The sequence below is a fragment of the Felis catus genome, chromosome F1, assembly GCF_018350175.1.
Source record: "Felis catus isolate Fca126 chromosome F1, F.catus_Fca126_mat1.0, whole genome shotgun sequence".
Classification (NCBI taxonomy): Eukaryota; Metazoa; Chordata; class Mammalia; order Carnivora; family Felidae; genus Felis; species Felis catus.
In genome coordinates, this window is record NC_058384.1 from 42,540,687 (window position 1) to 42,564,266 (window position 23,580).

Below are 23,580 nucleotides of genomic sequence, written 5' to 3' on the forward strand. Positions count from 1 at the left end.
CCACTGCCCTGGGCCCCAGGAGCTCTCTCGCCTGAGGCCAAGGCCACGGGCGGGGCCTGGGCAGGCCGTGATGTCAGCCTGGGAGCCAGAGCTAGCTGCCGAGCTCCCTGACTTCCTCGGTAATTACTTCATTTACACCGAGCAGGAAGAATCCAACTCAATAATCTAGGCAGACGCGTTAAAAGTAATTATCTGTGTAATGCGTCTTGCACAGTCACCTTCCTGGGAAGATGGGAAAAAAGCTGAACCAGGCGGGAAAAAAAAAAAAAAAAAAAAAAAAGCCCCCATTGTCTCGAGCCTGTGCAGCCGCCCGCCAGGATTAATTACACACCAGCGCTAACACATTTATCACCTCGCCACTGATTGGAAAACCAAGGACTTTTAATAATTCATATCTGCAGCCCGGCTCTCTGCGCCCTTGCGAGGGGACACAGAGAGCCCGTTTTCCATAAGGGAGCCCAGCGATGGTGCCAGGCAGGCTGCCCGGCCCCTCCTGTCACCCCCACCGAGAGATGGCTCCCAGCCTCAGGACACCATCCGGCCCTTCCAGGACCCCACGCAGGCTGTGTAAGAGAGAGGAGCAGTGTCTCTTTGGGACCTCCCTCCCACCTCCTCTCCACCACCAGGATCTGCTCATCTCCTGTCCAAGCTGAAACGCAGCTTCCCTGAGGGGGGAGGCCACAGAAATCCTCCCCAGCTCCCTGCTCCCCGAGAGGGGCCTGGAAGCCAGGATCTGGGGGACTTGTAGGGTGGGTGCCTACGATGCCCCCAAGGCCATCTGGACAGCAAGCTCAAGCAGAGACGTGCCCACAGGGCTCCCACCCCAGCCGGAGTCCAGGAGACCACCCAAACAGCCAGATTGAGGGCGAGGGGTCTCTAGGGATAGGGAAAGACCTGCCAAGCTCAGAAGGCCTCCACCCTCTCTGGCTCTGACTCTGACCCCATCCCTCCCCCCATCTCCCCCTTTCTGCAGCCCTCCCTACCCCTGAGCCCTAGGGCTGGCTCCCTCTGTCCTGGTTCTCCCATCCCTAGCCTTCCCAGGCTCCGGCCCCCTCTCTTCCCTCCCCAGGCTTGTCTGTGGTCGCCAAGAGCATCTCTCTCGCCTCTCTTCTCCCTCTGCCTTCCTATCGAATCCCCCCCCCCCAACCTCCACCCGATCTCTCACCACCCCTCTCTGCCAGCTCCCCCACCTTGCTCCTTTGCCCAGAAGCTCACACAATACGGCTGAGGCCCTGCTAGCTGCAGCCCGACCCCACCGTTACAAACCCATCCCCTCGGGCTCACGTACCAGGCCTCAGCTTCTCAGGTGCTCTCCACTAAACCCGAGATCCCAGAGATCAGATGCCCCTAAGAATCCAAGGGCCTCAGTGGCCCTGGGCCCCCACCTCGGGCCCCTAAAATACACATGGCCTGGTTCCTCTCCACACGGAGGGAGGTGAGTCCCTGGGGCTGACCCGAGCCTGACCCCTGGACACCCCTCCACCTTTCCTTCCTGCTGGCCTTCAACTCACTTCTGGCAAGATTAGAGGCAGGGTGGGGCTGGCCTCTTTGCTCTAGCCAGGCTGGGGGGGGGGGTAGGGGGGCAGTTAGACCCTAGGAAGCTGGCAGCACCAGAGCTGGCCTCACCCAAGAGATGCAATTCAAATGAAAGAAATGCAAACAGCATCAGCCCTGACTGGGGATCCTGGAGGTGGGGGTGGGGGCACCGAGCGGGTTATAATTAGCATCCGCAGCATCCATGATCCCCAAGTGAGGCTGCCAAGAATGAGGGACAGGGAAGGCAGTGGCACCACAGTGCCAGCAGCCCAGACTCACAGGGCGGGCGGCTGCCAGCCCTGACCAGAGCACAGCCTTCCTCCTCCCGCCTCATCTACATGATGCATCAGAACAGACTCACCGGCTTCAGAGGTGTGAGCCCCGCGTTGAAAAGCTAGAACTCTCCGGGCCCCAAGGCACCCCTCCCCCAGCTCCGGCCAGCTGGGGTCCTCCTCCCCCGCCCCTCAGGGCCCCCGTCTGAAGAGCGGGGCTCTGGATCTGATCCGGTCTAATCAGTCATCTCTCCGGCGGGCAGGTCCCTGGCGCGGGGAGAGGATGCTGTTGTGACTGCAGGATCCAGCATCTTTCCCAGGCAGAAGCAGCTGGGCATGCTCCATCGGCTCCCGCGGGGATTTCAGGGCCACGTGACTCTCCCTCCCCAAGCTGTCACTTAGGATCAGGAGTAAATAGTCCCTGGAAAGGTTTAACTCCATCAACACCGGCGACAAGCTGCTAACCATCCATGCTTCCTGGAGCCCAGGAAAGGACGGAGCCCTTGGGCACAGCCTTCCTGGCCTTCCACCACCAGGAAGGTCTGCCCCCCAAAGGCGATCCGGGCCGCCTTCCTCGTGTGAGCTGCATTTTGCTGTTCTCCCACTAGAGTGCAGGGAACCGGAAGGTGTCCAGGGGTCTGGCATCATGCGCACTCGCCAGACCTACCTGTGGTTGCCTTTCATCTCGGTGGCTGTCCAGCCAGGAGATGGGCACACCTCTGGGTGTTAGGAGGGCTTGGTAAGGGTCCTGGTGCCTTCCCACCCCCTTCCCCCCCACCCCCAACAAGGAATTTAAAGAAATAAAGTCTGGAACTGGTTGGACCCCATTACAAGACGCCAGGACCTCCCGGGTCTTCAGCCCAAATTGGTCTCCAGTGACCTGGGGCAAGGAGGCCCGCCAAGCCAGGGGGTACCCGTGTTTGCTCAGAGACAGAAGGGAGGGCTTCAGACAATAGGACCGCAGCCCCATTTCTGCTGTAGACAAGCCCATGCCATTGAGAGATCTCTCCCGATCTCTCTCTCTCTTTCTCTGCCTCACTTTCCTTCTCTTCTTCACATTTCTGGAGATGCGGAGAAAAAATAACAGATTCCCTGTGACAGTGCGTAAGTGCAATAGAAACACTGAATTTCACAACCAGGACCAGAAAGATGGGAAGAAAATGGCATATGCCTGCTGGGACGTCCAGCAGGCTCCCTGGGTCTCTCAGTCCCTCCTGCTCCTGAGACCTGGAAGCTACAGACCAAACCGGATGAGCTACGGTGGTCACTGCTGTCTTGTTTTTTAAGTTCATTTATTTAAATTTTGAGCGACAGAGCACTAGCATGGGAGGGCCAGAGAGAAAGGGAGAGAAAGAATCCCACGCAGGCTCCGCACTGTCAGCACAGAGCCCGACGCAGGGCTCCAACCCACATCCATGAGATCGCGACCTGTGCCGAAACCAAGAGCTGGATGCTCAACCAACTGAGCCACCCAGGCGCCCCTGGGGTCACTTCTGAATAAAGACTACTTCAAGAAGCAGGAGCTAGATGGAGGGCATCTGCAAGGACTCACCCACCTATTATATCTTTTTTGAGTATTATTACAGCAACTTGATTTCAAAAATTAAGCTTCTTTTCACTCAAATACAATGATTCGTCCTTCTCTGTGGGTCTCTTTTAATGTGATCGGAGTACAAGCATCAGTTACCCAACTGAAGCCTTTCTCTTTAAAAAGAATCTGCTATGGAAGGGGCAGGAGCACAGACTTCCCTTCCAGGGTCCAGGAAGAGCCACGTGAGTGGGGAGGGGGATCGTTACAGGGATGCAATCACACCCGAGAGAGAGAGAGAGAGAGAGAGAGAGAGAGAGAGAGAGCTACTTTCAACCCCAGAGTAGGCCAGGCCAGAGCTGAGAACCTCAGGTTAGACCAGTATGCACCTGCCTGCAGCCTGGTGGGGAGGAGGATCCCTAGGTCACCCCTCACCTCTCTCCCAGCCCAGCTGAGATGCTGAGTTCATCGGCGATGAGAAAGGCACTCAGCTGAAGAGACAGAGAAATCCTGGGTGCAGGCCTGGTGCCAGGTAGTACTGATTAAGCCCAACCCACCTGCCCTGGCTGTCCAGGATTTGGCAAGCCTGCCCAGTACCGGCAGGGGGAGAGCCGGCTTCCAGCCAAAGAAAGACGAGGGGCTCTGGGGGGCATCTCTGGCCTTGAACAGTCAATGGAGCAAAGCAGGGTTGGGGCCAGAGACTGCAGCATCTGGGAGGGAGACAGGCAGGGCGAGGAAGGGGATTGGGACCCCAGCCCCAACCCCACACAATCCTTGGGCAACTGGAAAAGGCAGGAGACGGACAGAAGGGCCTGCTGGGAGGGTTTCCTCTCTGGCAGACAGAGGGCAAAGGCTGCAGACAGATCCTGCGAGAGGTCTGAGCTGGCTCTGCCGAAGTCTCCGGGCGATCTGGGAGGCCCCCGGGGCATGAGAAACCAAAGGGAGGACTTCTGTGGGGGCAGCACCTTTGAGGAGTGGGGTGAGGGACACCTGGCACGAGGAGGGTCTCAGAGTTCCAGCAAGGGCACGCAGAGGAGCAAAGAAAATAAACTCCCTTTACCAAGTCTACACTCTCTCCCTGAGCCCAGGAGTGGAGAAGCAAGACTCCTGTGACACTCAGGTGGGGAGGGCGTGAGGAGGAGGCATGAGGGAGGAAGGATCCTGAAGAAAGCGCCCTTAGAATCCAGGCCCCCAGGCTCAGGGGAGGCAGGTCCAGAACTCTGGGCCACTATGAGTCGCTAAGCACAAGCACACGGGTCCTCCTGGCCTTTTGAAGGTCATCACAGTCTCGGTGGCCATGAAATTGACGGACTTGTTGCCCCATTCTTCACCCCAGCCGCGTCCACACAGGCCTCTCTCTCTGCCGGAAGTACCAAATGGGGAGCAGAAAAGGGAGCCCCCTGTGGTGAGCTACCTTTGAGGACCTACTGAGTTCCAATTCCAGTTCCTCCCCTTAACCAACTGAGTGACTTGGAACAAGTTCCTTGGCTGCTGAATCTCAGTTTTTTCATCTGCAAATGGCCTTTCTCTTCCCTGAGCCACCCCCCCTCCCCATTGCATTCAGTACCTGTTCTCATCTGTCTCATTTTACTGTTCTGGGATATTTTGTGCCCCCCCTCCCCCAACCCCGAGGGCAGAGCTAGTCAGGTCACTAAGTATGAAGTTTGTTCCCCCTGGGACTCCTCTCCTTGTCCTGTCTGGGTTCTGGAGACAACAAAGCCCAACTTCCGGGGTGCCGCCTCCTCCGGGGCCCCACGGGTTGGGGTCTATGTGATGACTCCCATGAGCACCTGGGGCACCGGTGTCAGGGGGTGCGGGACAGAAGGGGCCCAGATTGGGAACAAAGGTTATCGGGCTCTGCAGAAAGCATCACTGCCGTGCCTCCCTCCCTGCCAACTTTGGGGAAAGAGAGAGGCACTCTGGGAGACTGAATTGGCAAGCTCCACAGCTGGCTGCCTCAGCAGGAAGCGAGGGAGGAGTCAAGGGCCAGAGAAAATCAGGAATGGGTGTAACACACCCAGATCTCTAAGCGTTTGAAAGGAGTCTACCAGATCCATAGTGGTTGACCTGTGGCGGAGGACGGTCGAGATGGTTCTGGAGTGAATCTGTGGGTCACCACTGAGCAAACGCCGCAAGGCCTTGGCCGGGCTGATCACGTGTGCTTTGGCGCCCTCTTCTGGATTCACGTGATACACGCACACTGGGGGTATGGCTGGGGGTTTTACCCACATTTTAACACTTGGCCTTTGCTCTTCTCTCTGAACCACCCTTCCTGTAAGTGACACTCTCAAAACCGCAGGCACACTCGAGCAATGACATCAGTTGTGGACACCACGAGAGTCACCTCCCAGACACCATGAAGGGAAGGGCTTACTGACACATGATTATCATATTCGTCCGGTCCTGGGCAAACGTCAATGTTTGCTCATTGAAATTTGACCCGTCCACGCTAGAAGGAAAAAGAAATTGCTTCTCGAGTTGTCTGTATACCTGACTTTCTTTATTATGCCTTGGGACCCATGTCTGGAGTCCTCAGGGTCTCCAACTCACCCACCAACCAAAGGTCCCAAACCTTGGTAGGGATTTGATCATGCAGGGAACCATGAAAATGAAAGGGCCAGAGTCATTCACTCATTCACTCACTCACTCACTCACTCACGCAGTCGGGGTTTCCTGAGCACCTCCCTTGTCTGAGCCTGGCACCAAGGATTCCAGAGACAGCTGTGGCATCTCTGTGGCGTTACGCTAGGCGCACAGCCTGTGAAATCAAGCAGACGTGGGGCTGAATCCCAGCTTTGCTTTCCACAAGCTTCATGACACTGAAGGGGTTTTTTTGCTCAGCGTTAAATCTCAGTTTTAAGTCTCTATAGCCTCCTTCCTTGCTGAAACCATTAGGGTTGTTAGCGCCTCCCTCCCAATGCTATCGTGAGGACTGAATGAGATCGCATAGTAAAGCTCAGCTCTCGGAGCGGCCACTGCTGCTCCTGACGCATGGGGTGACCACCCAGTCTGGGAACAGACGCGAACGCTTAACAGCTTGTTGCCAGTTCATTGCGACGCATGATGAAATGATACTGTCTGTGTTTCCAGACTTTATGGCCACCCTATGTGTGCCCTGCCTTTGACCGGCTTTCAGTCTAGCCCTGTGGTTCTCAAAGTGTGGTCCCCGGACCAGCAGCATCGTCATCACCTGGGAAACCTGTCAGAATGGCAAATTCTCAGACCTTCTGAATCAGAAACTCTAGGGCCAGGGCCAATCTGTTTTAACAAGCCCTCCGGGTGATTTCGACGCACACTCAAGTTAGTGAACCACCAATCTAGGGAAAATAACACACATGTAAACAGTTACAACACCGGTGGGCTTCCCTAAAGGAGTGATGTCATGGGCCGAGTTTTCAAAGAAAGGCAAGTATTCACAGGTGGACACAAGCCCTGTGAAAGGAGAGATTAGCACTTGCAAAGGCTGGGAGGCATGGAAAAGAGGTATGTGTTGAGGGAACCACAAATGATCTGGTCTGGCAAACTGGGGAGTATGGGAGGTGAAGTCAGAGCAGGAAAGCAGGAAACCAGATTATGAAGCCCTTTGAAGTACCTGAGTAAGGAATTTCGATTTTATCTTGTAACTGACAGAAGCATGAAAGGTTTTCTTGTTTTGTTTTGTTCTTTTTTTTTTTTCTTGGAGTGACAAGGGGCAGGGGGAGGCGGGCACTGGGGATCTGAAATGGGCTCTGTGCGGACAGCAGACAGCTCAGTGCAGGGCTCCAACTCACGAACCATGAGATCAAGACCTGGGCCAAAGTCGGACGCTTAACCGACCGAGCCACCCAGGCTCCCAAGCATGAACGGTTTTTAAAGCAGAATGATGTGACCAAAGCTGCTCTTAGCAAAGAAGCATTTGTGCGGCAGTATGGCCTGGAGGCAGGAACACCAGTCGGGAACCTGCTAGAATGATCCAGGTGAGAGCCCATGTGGGCATGAAGTCAGGCTGTGACCATGGGGTGAAAGAGATTTAGGAGGAGAATTGCCAGGCAGTGGGGCTTGAGGCTGTCTTGGAGGGATCTCCTCTGGTGGTGCTTCTTTATTTTTATCTTTTTAAGTTTATTTATTTATTTTTAGAGAGAGCGCTCAAGCAGGGGAGGGGCAGAGAGAGAGAATCCCAAGCAGGCTCCACACTGTCAGTGCAGAGCCCCACACGGGGCTCGAACTCTCGGACCGTGAGATCAGGACCTGAGCCGAAATCAAGAGTCAGTCGGTCACTTAAGCAACTGAGCCACCCAGGGGCCCCTCTGGTGGCACTTTCTGAGAAAGACGGAACTGGTGTTGGTGAAGAAAAGGTGAGGAGCTCGTGATGCTCCGGGCTGGTAGCCGGAGGAGTCAATGACGCCTGCGTGGTTTACCTCCCAACATTTCCATTCATTTATTCCAGCAAATATCTCAGATTCCTATCACACTCCGGCAAGGTTCTAGGACACAGTGGAGCATGAGATAGCCAGAATCTGTTCTCAGGGCTGATGAGGCAATGGGGAACACCACCGATGACTAAATATAGAAATATAGAAACGACAAACTTCCAAGTAGTGGCGGGTAGTCTAAAGAAAAGTAAGAGGGTCTGAGGGTGCCTGGCTGGCTCAGTCTACACAGCATGAGACCCTTGAGCTCAGAGTTGTGAGTTTGAGTCCCACGTTGGGCATAAAGTTTACTTAAGAGAGAGAGAGGGTCTAAGGAAGAGCAGAGCAGGTAGTGAGGAACGGTCCCTCCAAGAAGATAACATTCGAGCTAAATGATACATAGGGGCCAGATGCACAAAAACAGGAGGAAAGTGCCTCCCAGGCAGAAGGAACAGCAGATGCAAAGGTCCTGAGGTAAGCATGAATTGGGCATGAGGAAAAGAAAGATAAAAATCACCGTAGCTGGCCTGTTATGGGAGATGAGGTCAGAAAGGGTCAGGACCAGGCCAAGAAAGGGTCAGGACCAGGCCATGGCAGGTGGTAAGTGTTCAGGGGTGGTTGAGATGAGGTAATACAGGTGGAAGTACTTAGGAGATGGTCTCAAGCACCAGATCCACCTAAGGAGTATGAAGATGGTTAGGATTTTTTTTATAATTAATTTTTTTTAAAGTTTATTTTTGACAGAGAGAGAGAGACAGAACATGAATGGGGGTGGAGGGGCAGAGAGAGAGGGAGACACAGAATCTGAAACAGGCTCCAGGCTCTGGGCTGTCAGCACAGAGCCGGATGCGGGGCTCGAACTCACAGACCGGGAGATCGTGACCTGAGCCGAAGTCAGACGCTGAACCGACTGAGCCACCCAGGAGCCCAGAAGATGGTTAGGATTCTTAACCGAAGCAGGGGTTTGGGCTCAATTTCAGGGAAAGCTCAGGCTGTAGAAGCCACGTCCTAGCTGAACAGTCTCCGAAGCAGATAACTTGTCCATTTTGTTTTGTTTTTGTTTCAAGAAGATGGTTCACAGCCAAGCTGATGTAAAGGCTGGCTGGTCTGGAGGGAGGGTGGGCGCTCATGAGAGATGAATGAAGATTTGGAAGGGGAACAGGAGAGGGAGGAGATGAGGGAGGCCCTCCCTCCCCCCGCCGGGCAGGGGATGCCTCTGGCGGTGCCCACGCCCCAACCGTCTGCTCAGCCACTCTCTTACCAGCCCTGTAGACTCCGAGGCCAGGCCAGGCGCAGGCCTGAGCATGCCAAGCCTCGCCCGTGGGAACAGTGCCAGGACCCGGCCTGCCTGGGAGATGGAGAGACCCAGGCCAAGGCGGCGGGAAATGAAACCAATCGGGTAGACGTGGACCACCCCAGCCCAAAGAGTTCTCTTCTGCTTCCAAGGTTACATCCGGGGCGCCTTCCCCAGGTGTCCTGCCGGCTGCCGAGAGCACCAGCTAGCCCGGCCCACGGCGGAGCGTGACCAAACCCCAGGGAAAAACAGCACCACACGTACCCCGCCACCTCCAGGGTCACAGATGCTCCGTCTAGGAGAGCAAGAGAGACGAGTGGGCCTTGCCACGGCCCAACCTGCCTGTCCGCGCACCTCACTCACACCTTCCCTCCTCCTGCTCCACTCCCTGTCTCTTATGGGCTTCCTCGCGCTCCGTCTCCTTCCTCGGAGACTTTTGTCCCACGGGGGTGTCTAAAGCAGCCGCTTTGCTTTACTTTGTTGAGCCATCCCTGCTCCCCCCAGCACTCCACCCACCCATCCAAACTGGGAAGACTTCCCATGATTGACACTGGCCCTCCCAGGCCAACAGAAACACACACACCCCACATGTGCACGTGCATAAACACACACACACACACACACACACACACCACCTAGCTTTCTCTGCCAGGCTGGAGGCCTCCTGGCCACTCACAGACCCCAGTAAGGCCTTCAGTGCAAGAGCAGCCCCTTTAACAACCCCCCCACCCCCCACCCAGGGAGGCATCAGTGACCAAAACAGCAGGCCCAACAGCCACACCAGAAAGAAACTCTCATCTTACTCACTTGATGAAGTACACGGCTCCCTCCTGGGTCGAATCCATCTCCCAGCCTTTGGGCAACCCTGTGAGGAAGCAAATTCACAACATGACCCTCTCTTTCTTCTCAGCCCCGTACTCCGGGTCTGCGCTCAGGAGGGATGGGGCCCGGAGAACCAGGAAAATTCACAGACCAGCCAAAAGTGCTCAGACCCACCTATCTCTCACCCTTTTTGGTCCGTCATCCCCATCGGTCCGTTTCTAGCAAAGAAGAAGAGGGATGGCAGTTAAGCGACCGAATGGATCGCTGCCTCACAGGGTTTGCTCGTTCATTCGACACGCTTTTCCTGAGCAGCTACTCTGGGCCAGGCCCTGCGCCAGCCCCAGGGACCCAGCGGTGAACGCACAGGTGGTTCCCCCCGGAAGGGCGCTCAGGGCGGTCCCACAGCCCTCTCCCTTCGTCGCAGAAGCACAAGCAAGATCCGAGGGCGGATCCCTTGCCCCAGGCCTCACAGGCGATTAGCACCCAAGATCAGAACAGGACTCAAGCCTCCAAACCCCAGGCCAGTATCATTACCACCAGCTTCTGCTGCCTCTGGACAAGATACTGAGGACTTTTTCTTGCGATGAGAACTTTTAGGATTTACCCTTGGCAACTTTTACTGACTATAGTCACGGTGCTGTACATTATATACTTCCTTATTTTCTAATTGGAAGTTTGTACCTCTTGACCTCCTCCACCCGTTCAGCCCCCCACCAGCTCCCCTCCCCTCCAGCAACCACGGTTCTATTATCAACGAGCTGTATTTAGCCTGTCCTTCTGTCTTCCTGTTTAGATTCCACACGAAAGGGAAATCATACGGTATTTGTCTTTCTCATGTCACGTCGCACACCCCTCTCCTGGTCCATCCTTGCTGTCACAAGTGGCAGGATTTCATTCCTGTTTATGGCTGAGTAGTATTCTATCAGATATATACCACGTCTTTACCCATTCATCGGCCATATTGTTTTCCAGAGTGGCTGTAGCAGTCTGCATTCCCACTAACGGTGCATGAGGGTTCCCTTTTCTCTTGTATCTTCGCCAATGCTTGTTGCATCTAGTCTTTTTGATAACAGCCATTCTGACAGCTGTGCTGTAATATCTTGTTGTGGTTTTGATTGCCCTTCCCTGAGGATAAGTGATGTTAAGCATCTTTTTGTGTGTCTATTGGCCATCTATATGTCTTCTTTGGAAGGATGTCTATTCAGGTCCTCTGCCCCCTTTTTGATCAGAATGTTTTTTGTCTTGGGTTATGTGTTTTGTGTGTTGTGTGGGTTTTTTGGTTTGGTTTTGTTTTTGCTATTGAGTGATATGAGTTCTTTATGTATTTTGGATATTAACCCCTTATCAGATACATGACGTGCAAATATTTTCTCCCATTCTGTACGTCGCCTTTTCAGTCTGTGGATGGTTCCCTTGGCTGTGCAGAAGCTTTTGAGTGTGATGCGGTACCATTTGTTTATTTTTGCTTCTGTTGCCCTTGCCTTTAGAGTCAGCTCCAAAAAGTCATCACCAAGACTAGGGTCAAGGAATTTATTGTCTTCTAGGAGTTTTATGGCTTCAAGTCCTACATTCAAATCTTGAATCCATTTTGAGTTCATTTTTGTGTATATGTAAAATAGTGGTCTAGTTTCATTCTTTTGCATATAGCTGTCCAGTTTTCCCAGCACCATTTAAAGAGACTGTCCTGGGGCACCTGGGTGGCTCAGTCAGTTAAGCATCCAACTCTTGACTTCAGCTCAGGTCATGATTTCATGGCTCATGAGTTTGAGCCCTGCATCGGGCTCTACAGTGGCAGTGCAGAGCCTGCTTGGGATTTTCTCTCTCTCCCTCTCTCTCTGCACACCCCCCCCCCCTGTTGCTCTCTCTCTCAAAATAAATAAATAAACTTTAAAAAAATTTTTAAAGAGACTGTCCTTTCTCCATTCCATATTCTTGCCTCATTTGTCATAAATTAATTGACCATATATGTGTAGGTTTATTTCTGGGCATCCCTGAAATAAATACCATTCAATCATGGTAAATGATCCTATTAATGTCTTGTTGAAGGCGGTTTGCTAATATTTTGTTGAGAATTTTTGCAATTATGTTCATCAAGAATATTGGCCCATAATTTTCTTTTTGCCTGGTGTCCTGGTCTGGTTTTGGTATGAGGGTAATGCTGGCCTCATAAAATGAGTTTGGAAGCATTCCTTCCTCTTCAATTTTTTAGAAGAGATCGAGAAAGATAGGTATTAAATATTCTTTGAATGTTTGGTAGAATTTACCCACGAAGCCATTTGGTCCTGGGCTTTTGTTTCTTGGGAGGTTTTTGATTAGTGATTCCATTTCCTCACCAGTAATTGGTCTATTCACACTTACAATTTCTTCATGGTTCAGCCTGAGAAAGAATATGGCATGTTTCTAGAAATGTATCCATTTCTTCTAGGTTGGGTAATTTACTAGCATATAATTGTTCATAGTAGTGTCTTATGATCCTTTGTATTTCTGTGGTGTCAGTTGTAACTTCTCCTTCACTTCTGATTTTATTTACTTAAGCCCTCTTTCTCCTTTTCTTGGTGAGTCAAGCTAAAAGCATATCAATTTTATCTTTTCAAAGAGCCAGCTCTTAGTTCATCTTTTTTATTGTCTTTTCCAGTCTCCATTTCATTTATCTCCACCCAGAGATTTGTTATTTCCTTCCTTCTACTAACTGTGGGCTTCACTTCTTGTTCTTTTTCTAGTTCCTATAGGTGTAAAGTTGGTTTGGTTATTTGAGATTTTCTTGTTTCTTGAGGTAGACCCATATTGCTATGAACATTCCTCGTGGAGCTGTTTTTGCTGCATCCCAGAGATTTTGGTATGTCGTATTTCTGTTTTCATTTGTCTCAAGGTATTTTTTCATTCCTCCTTTGATTTCTTTGTTGACCCATTGGTTGGTCGGTAGCATATAGCATCCACATATTTGTGATTTTTCCAGTGTTCTTGTAATTGACTTTTAGTTTCATACCATTGTGGTTTAAAAAGACGCTTGATATGATTTCATTCTTAAATTTACTGATACTTGTTTTGGGTCTTAAAATGTGATCTACTTTGGAAAATGTTCCATGTGCCCTTGAGAAGAACGTATCTTCTGGTCTGGGGTGGAACGTTATGTCTGTAACCATTAAGTTCATTTGATCTAATATGTCATTTAAGGCCATTTAAGGTCATTAATCCTTCTCTGTTGATTTTCTGTCTGGTTAATCTAGAACAAAATTTTTTTAATAGCACCTCTGAAAAAAAAATATCCATGGAAATGCTCAGAGCAGAGAATCACAGGCTTACAGAGTGAGCAAAACCTGAAGAGATATAGAAGGTGACCATGGCTCAGAGGTGCCCAGGCACTCCCTGCAGGTGGCTGCAGCCCCTAAGAGTGGGGCTCTATTAGCACTCTATCTCTTAAGAGCGCTCTATTGGGTACTGTTTCATCCTACCCATCCCCCCAAAAGAGCATCCTGCCTCCCTGACAAACAGGATTCCTCCACCCCAGGGAAGAGGAAGGGTCTTCTGAGAAACTCAAGGGAAACCACTGTCCAAGGTGGAGACAGGCAGGGCACTGGTGGAGATCATTCCTTTTGGGCGTGCAAGAGCCCTGTGGCTGACCTATTGTAAAACATGTGTGGATTCTCTTGACAGATGATCACTGCCACCTGTCTGGTCAAGCCACACACCTGCCTTGTGTATGAGGTTTTACAAAACATAGCCATTCACTCTTGGTCTGAATCTCTCCCGCCATATTATCAGCTGCCTCAGGGCACAAGCTGCTGGAGAGCAGAACCTGGGTTCTATAGAGTGGCGGGCCCAGTCTGTATAATTCATTTTATTCACCTCTATTTCTCAAGGGTCTAGATTTCCATGGTTAGTGTTGGTGGTGATGCTGCTGCTTCAAAGTATCAGGGAAGCCAATGAACCCAGCTCCCCTCCCAGGGCTTGGTCCATAGAAATAACAACACCAGCTGCCACTTAGTGCTCCCTTCCTCTCAGCTACACTTTTTACCACTGTTAGCATATTTAATTTGCACAAAAGCAGTATATAATAGGCATTGGCTTGAACATTTTTATAGACGAGGAAACTGAGGCCCAGAGAGGTTAATCAACTGGCTTAGGGTCACACAGGAAGTGTCTGGTCTGGGATGCGAGTCTGGTCTCTACTGCCTCCAAAGCTGACATTCTTTCCTCTGTGCTGCTCCATAAATGCTACTTGTTCCCCTCTGTCCCTGTGGGAGGACGTTCCCATTCAGAAGGGCGTGGGTTGGCAGTCTCCCCAAGTAGAGGGATCCCCATTGGGTCAGAATCATAAATAATCCTGCCACTGTGATGTGCCTGGGAAAGAGGCCAGCGTGGATTTTGTCCCCTGCCTTTTCCAGCAACTTCCCTCCACACTGCCCTCTCTGCCCGGGCAACACCAAGAAGTGCTTATATTCCTGTCCAGGCGGAGTGCCCGCTGAGGCAGCTGCCCTCCCAGCAAGCTTCAGGGGCATCTTAACCCCTTCCCAGCCCCGGACAACCAGTTGGCTGCAGCCCAAAATGAAGTAATTGGCTCACAGGCTTTTATCCGTCTTCTAGTCCTACCTAGGGCCATAGCGAGGTACACGCAATCAAATTTTAAACACGGATAGCAGCAAAAACAGCAACCCAGGAGAGGGACACAGCCCGATCTTGGGGTAAGAGGCCTTACTTCATGTCAGAAGTAACAACAGTGACCACAGCGATAGCGGTCACCTCCATTGATGGTGATTCTCTTGGGTAGCCTTTGGTATCATCTTTGGAGGTTCGCTGTCCTATCCCTATTTTGCCAATGAAGAAGAGCCAAGTCCCGGAAGATTTAAGCCACTTGCTCAAGACCACCCTGAGAGAAAGTAGAGTCAAGATTTGAGCCCAGGCCTCTCTGCCTCTAGAACTTAGGCATTTCACCCTGGCACGGCTTTGCGCAGCTGAACGGCCAGGTGCTTCCCCTCTGTTCTTCGATCTTCCCACCCTTGAAAGAAGGCGTTGGGTTCCAGGGTCCCTGAAGTCCCTTCCAGCCCTTGACAACACAATGATCCTAGCCCAGAATCTAAAAGAAAGTAGGCTCTGGGCAGGCCAACACCTTACTTAACCCAATGTGTCCCGCAGTGCTGGCTGTGTCCCGTGAGCGACCCAGACTCCTAGAACCACGTGGTGTGCAGTCAGCGGAAGGGCCAGAAGGCCAGCGAGGGTGGCTCTGTGGCAGCATTCTGAAGAGGAACACTGCCTGTCCGCTCGAAGTACCCCGGCCCCTCTCATTCTTGGTGTCTCTGCCTCCCCCATTTAGACTGAAATTCCGCCTGTACGTGTCCTCACCTTCCCACCGGCCTGGGCTAGCACTGGAGCCTGCTCTACAGTAAGCAGTCAGCGTGGGCCCCGTGCCCTTTTCTCTCATGTCCCCCCACCCCCACCCCAGTGTGAAGGCATTCCTGCTAGCCATGTGGGGCTACTTAAATTTGAATGAATTCAAACGTAACAGTTCACTTCCTCAGCCACACTAATCACGTTGCAATCGCTCAGTAGCTATTTGTGGTTAATGGTGGCTCTGCTGGGCAGCTCAGAGAGAGAACATTTCCATCATGGCAGACGGTTCTATGGTACAGCACCAGGAGCTGGGATTACGCCTAGCTCAGGAGCTCTGAAGATGGAGAGGAGTTTCTGACCGGGCAGGGGGATGACAGAGGGGTCAAATCTGTGTCCTCAAAGATCGGTCCCATATGCTAACTACAGAACTGGAAACTCAGAAAGACCTCAAGGTGAGCATCAATGCTCCTGCACCCTCCCCAGGTGGTCCAAATGCTAAGCTGAATCCATCCATGCCGAAAAGAAAAAGTGAGAAGCAAAGTCAGGGCAGTTATGCTGCCTCAAGCCATCGCTTCCTCCTCAATTGCAAAGGTGGGGACAGCCAAGCTCCTTACCTGGGCTGGAGGAGTGTCCACTCTGGATGGGTGATTCCGTACCAGGGTGCACCCAGCTGGTTGACTTTTCCTCATCGCTACAAAACAAAACAAAACAAAACAAAACCAATAAGAAAGTGTCAGATACGGGGGCGCCTGGGTAGCTCAGTCGGTTAAGCGTCCGACTTTGGCTCAGGCCACGATCTCACGGTTGTTGGGTTGGAGCCCCACTTCGGGCTCTGTGCTGACAGCTCAGAGCCTGGAGCTTGCTTCGGATTCTGTGTCTCCCTCTCTCTCTGCCCCTCCCCCGCTCGTGCTCTGTTTCTCTCTGTCTCAAAAAAAACCCCAAAAACCCATAAAAAAAAAAAGTGTCAGATACAATAGTGTCATACAATAGAGGCTTCCCGGAGTAGGACATCCCTCTCCCAATTCACACCAACACTGACGGTCTGATCCCAGGCACGTGAGATAGATGAATCCACACAGCCATTCATTCATTCACATGCACAAAGCATTTACTGGGTAGATGCTGAGGATTCAGAAATAAATAACATCTGACCCTGACCTCAAAGAATTTATAACCCACGGGGGAAACAGACATATAAAAAGACGGTTGCAATGTAATATAATAGGAAGTATACCCTATCCCTATTATAGCTACGCATAAAGAGCATTATCCCACCACAGAGGAGGAAGTGCTATCCGGGACGAAATTAAGGAAGGGGAACAGCACGAAGGGTGTGCTAAGGAGGTGACATTTGGGGTGACAGGTGAAGTCTCTGGGGAGAACAGTGAAGGTACTTAACTGGCAGCTTCTCAACGGATACAAGAGGAGGAGGCTGGGTGAACCCCTAGTCCTTGGGTGTCTCAATGTTAAATATTTTCGTTCACAACAGTCCTTCACATGAGGAATTTTACAGATGATGAACCTGAGGTTCAGAGAGGTTAAGGGACTTGCCCCAAATCATATGATCAATAAGTGATGAAGTCAGGATTCTAATACCTCACTCCCGGCAAGTTGGGCTCCCCAAGACCCCAGATCCGCTGGGTCTAGACTGGGAGGCAGATGAACCCATCAACATTTCTCCACCCCCACCAACCAAATGATATTAATTTTTCCAGAGCCAGATGTGACCCACACGAGGCACCTGACTTTCTGGGCCAACCCAGGCACGTGGAGGAGAGGAGTCTGTATCACCTGCATCATCCAGGCTTTGGAGTCCAGGACAGGACTCCACTCGCTGATGTTAAAGTATCCTTAATACTTTAATTCATATAACAAATCTCATTAAGAATTCTTATTGAAGTAAGATATACAATGTACAATGCTGCACATATTTAAAGCATACCATGTAAAGTGTTGACATGTGTATATACCTGTGAAACTATCACCAAAATCGAGATGTGAACCCCCCAATTTTCCTTTGTGCCCCCTCACAATTCCTCTCTCCCACGCTGTCAGCTCTTTCCGCCTGCACCGCCCCCCCCAACCACAACTAATCTGCTTCCTGTTTCTACAGATTAGTTTGCATTTTCTAGAGTTTCTAGAATTTTATATAAAGGAATCATGCAAGCTAGACTTCTTTGACTTCTTTCTTATTTTCTTCCTCCTGCTCTCCTTCCTTCTCTCCCTTTCTTTTCTCTCTCTCTCTCTCCCTTCCCTCTCCGTGGTAACGTGTGTTCATAGTTGATTCCGCTTCATTACTGAGCAGTATTCCATCATAGAATACACCACGGTGTCCATCTACTCACCTGGTGATGGACATTCAGGTTGTTTTCAGGTCGGGCCATTACAAACAAAGCTGCCAGGCACACCTATGCCTAAGTCTTCGTGTGGACACATGCTTTCTTTTTTCACCGGACTCCACTAATGTTTCTCTGAGTTTGGACACCTGCTACAGGACGGGGTTTCCCAGTGGACTCACCCGAGGAGACAAGAAACAAAGCCACCGTTCTGGTGCCCCCAGGACCCTCGAACCATTGTGCAGACACAGAGATGCCCTGTGTCGTGGGCTTTGGTGCCGGGAGGCAGTGGGAGAGGAAGCCCAGGAAGAGGAAAGTCAGCCAGTGTGAACTTTTAAGTGTGCGGGGAAACTCACGCCCTTACACTTCCTCTACAGCCACCCGGACACCTTCTGGCCCCGATTCCTCTTCTCCTCTCACATCGTTCCCTCAGACGACCATCTCCACGCGTCCTGGACATCATGGACAATCCCAGGGTCACAGAGGTGGACACGATCCCGCAACCTCAACGTCTTTCCCCTGTCGTTCTGCTACTCCCCTTGCCAGCTCCTGGCCCAGAACGATGCAGTCACAGGCTGTCTCCACCCCTGGCTTTGGGCTGGCAGAGAACTGTAAAACTGGGAGGACCGATGTCACTGCAAACCCGCAGTCCCCACGCTTAGCTGGTCCCTAAGTGCCACCTAGCATCTTCTTCAGGGGCCCCGGCCAGTTGCCATTTGCAGAGTGTTCTAAAGCTTCCCCGTCAACCTCAATCCCCTCACCAGCCTCTTCTTTCCTCCCCCTTCCCCGTTCTCAATGGACAATCTTATCACTTACTTCAAGAAAAACCAGAAACCATCAGTCAGGAGCTTCCTCAATACGCCCAACCAGCCACCCCCCAAAGCACCCATATCCCCACCTTAATACTTGTCTCTAGGGGCACCTGGGTGGCTCACTCAGCCAGTTAAGCGTCCGACTGCAGCTCAGGGCATGATCTCATGGTCCATGGGTTCGAGCCCCACATCGGGCTCTGGGCTGACAGCCCAGAGCCTGGAGCCTGCTTCAGATTCTGTGTCTCCCTCTCTCTCTGCCCCTCCCCTGCTCACGCTCTCTCTGTCTCTCTCTCAAAAATAAATAAACATTGAAAAAAAAATTTTTAAAAATACTCGTCTCTACATGAAGAAGCGGCCTTCCTCCACGTAAGGCTAATCTCTCTGCCCGGGTTATAGTCCCCGTCATCTCCTGTTTTTTCCAGAACTTTATTCTATTGAGTATCACAAGATTGTCTCTTCCACTTCTCTCTCCCTCTCAGGTCATCGTCTGCTTAGCCCCACTCTGGTCTTTGTCTTCTGGTCTGAACCCTCCGCCTCCCCTCCCAGCTTGTTCCTCTTCTTACTGACCCAGCATCCTTCTCGGAAACTGGTCCCCTCTAGCTGTCCCCACTTCCCGGTCTCCCTCTCATCCATCCTTTGCAATCTGGTTTCTGTCCTCAGTCCTCCCCTGAACCCACTTTTCTTAGAAGTCAGTAAAGACCTCCTTAGTTCTAGCCACTTTCCAGTTTTAAGCTCATTTGGCCTTTCCACTCTCGACCGTTCCTTCCTCTTACCATCTCTCTCCTCCTCCTGCTAGGGCAGTGCCCTTCCCTCGCAACCGTCCTGCAATCTCTGGTCTCTCTTCCTCTATCCTTTCCTTCTCCACTGGTGCTGCCTGGGTACCCCCATCGTCTTGGTCACACATTTCTGGACGGTTCCACCCTATGCAACGACTCCCAGGACTTCCTCTCCAGCCCAGGCCGCTGTCTGTACATCCACTTGCCTGTCAGACATGACCTCCTGAAGGTCCCGCAGGGACTTCAAATTCAATACTTTCCCCTGAATCTATACGCCCCCTAAAATCCATTCCCTGTCCCATACGCCTCATCTCTGTCACACTCAAGTTAAAACCTCTGAGATTCATCTCTGATTTTTCCTTTTCCCTCTCTTCCCCAACATTCAGGCCGTAAATGAACACCCTCCTAAAGATTTCTCCTATCTCTCCTCCCTGTAACCTCAGCACCTAAATCCAGACCTCATCAGCTGCCTCCTGGACTTCAGCAGTCACCCCTGACTGCTCTCCAAACCCCAAGTTTCTCCCCCTACGCCCCTGTTCAGCCTTTAAGTCATCATCTGCCCACACAGCTGCCAGAGGGATCCTTACAAAACCCAGGTCTAGGTGTCAATCCTCTTAAAAATCTCCTTTGGGGGGTGCCTAGCTGACTCAGTCATAAGAACGTGTGACTCTTGATCTCGGGGTCCTGTTTGGTGTCGAGATGACTTAAATAAGACAAAAAATAAATAAATAAAAATACAGGGGCACCTGGGTGGCTCAGTCAGTTAAGCGTCTGACTTGGGCTCAGGTCACGATCTCACAGTTTGTGGGTTCGAGCCCCGCGTCAGGCTCTGTGCTGACAGCTCAGAGCCTGGAGCCTGCTTCGGATTCTGTGTCTCCCTCTCTCTCTGCCCTTCCCCTGCTTGCACTCTCTCTCTCTCTCTCTCTCTCAAAAATAAAAAAATAGGGGCGCCTGGGTGGCGCAGTCGGTTAAGCGTCCGACTTCAGCCAGGTCACGATCTCGCGGTCCGGGAGTTCGAGCCCCGCGTCGGGCTCTGGGCTGATGGCTCAGAGCCTGGAGCCTGTTTCCGATTCTGTGTCTCCCTCTCTCTCTGCCCCTCCCCCGTTCATGCTCTGTCTCTGTCCCAAAAATAAATAAACGTTGAAAAAAAAATTTTTTTAAATAAATAAATAAATAAAAATAAAAAAATATAAAAAAATTAAAAACAAACACACAAATAAGTGAATAAACATTTTAAAAATAATAAAAATAAAAATCTCCTTTGGTTTCCTATCACCTGCAGGACCAAGTTCAAACCCCTTAGCCTAACGCACAAGGCCTCTCCAAAGCTGCCCCTTCTTATTGGTCCTGCCCCCTCTTCTGCAGCACCCCTGCAGCCTCCACTCCATCTCCACTGACCCCCTCAGAGTGTTCTAGACAACCTGTGCCCTGGCACTCATCAGCGCCCTCCTTCCCACAGGCCTCTGCTTCAGGGCCCCTTTCACCCTGGTCCTCTGCTCCAGAATCAGCCCAAAGGTCTCCTCCTCCAGAAAGCTCTCCCTCGGCTCCCCAAAGAACGTCACTTCTTTTTTTCTTGTGTTCCTAGACCATCATGCAAATACCTCGAGAATATATCCTATTATTTCCCAAGTATTTATTTGCATTTTCTCCCTATCACCTTCAAGGAAAAACCTGTATCTTACTGTTTTGTTTTTTTTTTTTTTAATCTCTAATGCCTCGCGGTGTGGCACACAAACAGTGGCTACTCGAATGTTCGTGGAGTGAAAGGCCAAGAGAAGCTGGAAGGCACGCAAGAGTCTGGGAAGAAAGAGGAGGACAGCCAAATTAACCACTTCAGCTGAGGAGCTCCTGGAAATACACAGGCGAAGGCCCCGCCCCAGATGTGGATCTCTGGAGGCGGGGCTCAGGAAGTGGCCTTTTCTCCATCTATTCCTCGGGTGATTTACATGGACTCAAAGGTCTGAAACCACTGACCAAAGGGACTCCGGTTTTAATACCGGTGGAGTTCTGTTATTTAAGAATCTGACCCAGGATCGAGAACTTCAGTGGAGCTAATTTCTAACATAATCTAATTACAGCATCAATTATGATCATGGCGATGATAATTACAGAAGAAAGGCCTAAAGCAAGTGTGGCAACAGAGAAGCAAGGGGAAAATCCGCTGGCTTCCTGGGGCTCCAGTTCGGTGCTGGAGGGAAAGCAGTGCTCTAAAGTCGGCGGGTACGGGGCTTGGCCTGAGCTCTGATTAACAAGTGGTTTTATCTGGAACAAGTACCCTTCCTCTCTGTAGACCTCACCTCCCCATCTGAAAAATGAGGGGGTTGCAGCCAAGGCTCCCTTTCAGCTCTAATGTTCTGTGAGTGGCTATCTTGAGGCAGAAAAAACAGGTTACCCATCATGTGTGGGTAACAGTTCAGAATGCTGTGCTTCTAGACTTGCTACATTATCGGGAGATTTCTATCCTGGCAAAGAACGGCTATAGCAGGAGCGGGCCAAAATCGCACCAGCGAGGCCACTCTGTTATAATGAGATTATGCCAGAGCCATTTTGGTTTATGAAATTAATATAACGGTACTAATATATTACTGAGAGCAGCAGAGGCTCCCTCTCCTTAAAGAATGCCAAATGCGCCGTGGGCATCTTCTCCTTCCCCTTGACCACACAGCCCCATAAAGGAAGCAGGAAGGGAGAGGGGCTGTCTTCCTGGCAACACAGAGTCCTGGGATGAGGGACGGCCAGGAACTGGTGGCTGAGACAGGGTCTCCTGGTGTGATGTCTCTTAGCCCAAGTGTTCTGTAGGGAAATCTGGTGGGGGTGGGGGGGGCAAGAGAAAGAACATACCCCTGGCCCTTTCAGGGGACGGGGTTGAAAGGAATGACGGGCCCACTGGACACTGGGTCCAATCATCCTGCTTCGGGCACCCGCTGCCCGCCCCCCCCCCCAATCTGTCCTCCGTGAATGGGGACCAGCCGGAAAGGCCCGCACCTGCCCTGCCGCGCCCTGCCTTTCCAGAGGAGGACATGCCCAGCCTTAGCTGGACCTTGACCCATTGAGGAAAAGGCGGGAGACACATTCAAACAGGCGGCGATAAACTTATTAGTCATGCCTGCCTTTCCAGCCATCGCTTCCCCCTACCGCTCAGCCTGCCCCCCGCCCTGCCACCTTCCAAGTTGGACAACTCGAAAGAAAACATAAAATGGCAAAACGAGAGAGACCAACGTACTTGATGAAGAAGATTCTCCCACCGCGGTCAACTCCGTAGGTCCACCGGCCGGGCAAGTCCAGCCAGTCAATCTCATCGGCCATCTCGGCCCCTCTCACTCTGGGCACCCCCCCGGGGCGCGGGGCTGACGGAGGGGGGAGGGGGGGAGTTGGGGGGTGGAGGGCTTCCTGCCCAGCAGCCCCCACTGTCCGCCCTCCCGCAGGCGGGGAGGGGGACGGAGGTGGGGGGGGGGGGGAAGGGTCCTTGCGGGGCGCCGGCCTCTCACTGAAGGCGGCGGGCCGCCAGCCAGGCAGCAGGGAGCAGGCGAGACTTAACCCCGGCGGGGCCGGGCCCCCACTCCAGCCGCCGCCTCCCCGCCCGGAGCCCGCTTCGGACGCCTCCTCAACTTAACGCCGGGCAATCCGCGCCGCGGGGGGTTCCGACGCTCCCTCGCCGGACTGCTGGCCGCCGCGCCGAGCGCTGTCCCCTCCCCGCCCGCCGCCGCCCGAGGAGCAGGTCGCCGGGCGCGAGCGAGGGGTGTCGCCTCTTCGCTCCCAGCTGCGAACCTGCACTTGAACCGCCGGCCGGCCGGGGGAGGCGGGGCCGCGCCGCCGCCGCCGCCGCCGCCGCCGCCGCCGCCGAAGGTAATTCACAGCCGGGAGGACTAACAGCGGCAGCTCGGCGGGTCCCCAGCCCCCGGCGCGGGGCGCGGGGAACCAGTTTGGCCGAAAGAGCTTTGAATGACGAACCTAGGGGACACGTCCGGCCCCTGACCAGAAAAGGGCGGGTGGTCAAACCTGGTTCTGCTTGGAGGGAGGTTAGTAGAGGAACAAAGGTCAAATGCAGGGAAGGGTGGCACGCACGGGTGTGGGCAGCAAGGGGCCCTGGATGTCAGCCTCATTAGTCAAGCTAGCTCTTACTTTTGTTTCTGAGCACTTCCTCCAAGAAGCCTGCCATGACTAAGGAGAATCCGAGGGAGACCTTAGGAACACACCCAGAGAACAGCAGCTTTTGTGTCCCTTCCCCCTAACTTGCACCAGAAGAGGAAAAGGGAAAGGGAACGGAAAAAAGAAAAAAAGAAAAGAAAAAAAAAAAAAAAAGGACTGGAATGTGTTCTGTGCACAGAATGCAGGTTGCCAACATTCAAAAGTGGCGTATCAGAAATAGTATTGCTGGAACCCACAGTTGTGCTGTCTCTGTATGGAAGTCCGGGTGTAGTGAGCTTTTCCCAACTTCCTCCGGACCAGCCCCTGGGGCTCCTATTAGGTGCACACCTTTCCGATCCA

The 23,580-nt window shown here is 52.2% G+C and overlaps 1 protein-coding gene across 17 annotated transcripts in view; it reads right to left on the reverse strand.

Annotated features, from left to right (window-relative positions):
- The window catches only part of PLEKHA6 (pleckstrin homology domain containing A6), a 142,904-nt gene extending 120,471 nt beyond the window's left edge, over positions 1–22,433 (reverse strand). For 5 of the 17 annotated variants that reach the window (XM_023247805.2, XM_023247810.2, XM_023247804.2 and 2 more), the window contains exons 1-3: positions 22,316–22,429; positions 15,783–15,859; positions 9,826–9,883 (exon numbers count right to left, since the gene is read on the reverse strand). In XM_023247805.2, coding sequence (XP_023103573.2) covers positions 9,826–9,883; positions 15,783–15,859; positions 22,316–22,398 — 218 coding nt within the window. In that variant the 5' untranslated portion in view covers positions 22,399–22,429. Of the gene's footprint in view, positions 1–9,825; positions 9,884–15,782; positions 15,860–22,315 lie in introns of all 17 variants that reach the window. The other 12 variants (XM_023247815.2, XM_023247813.2, XM_023247802.2 and 9 more) reach the window with 8 other exon arrangements.
- Positions 22,434–23,580: the final 1,147 nt, after the last annotated feature.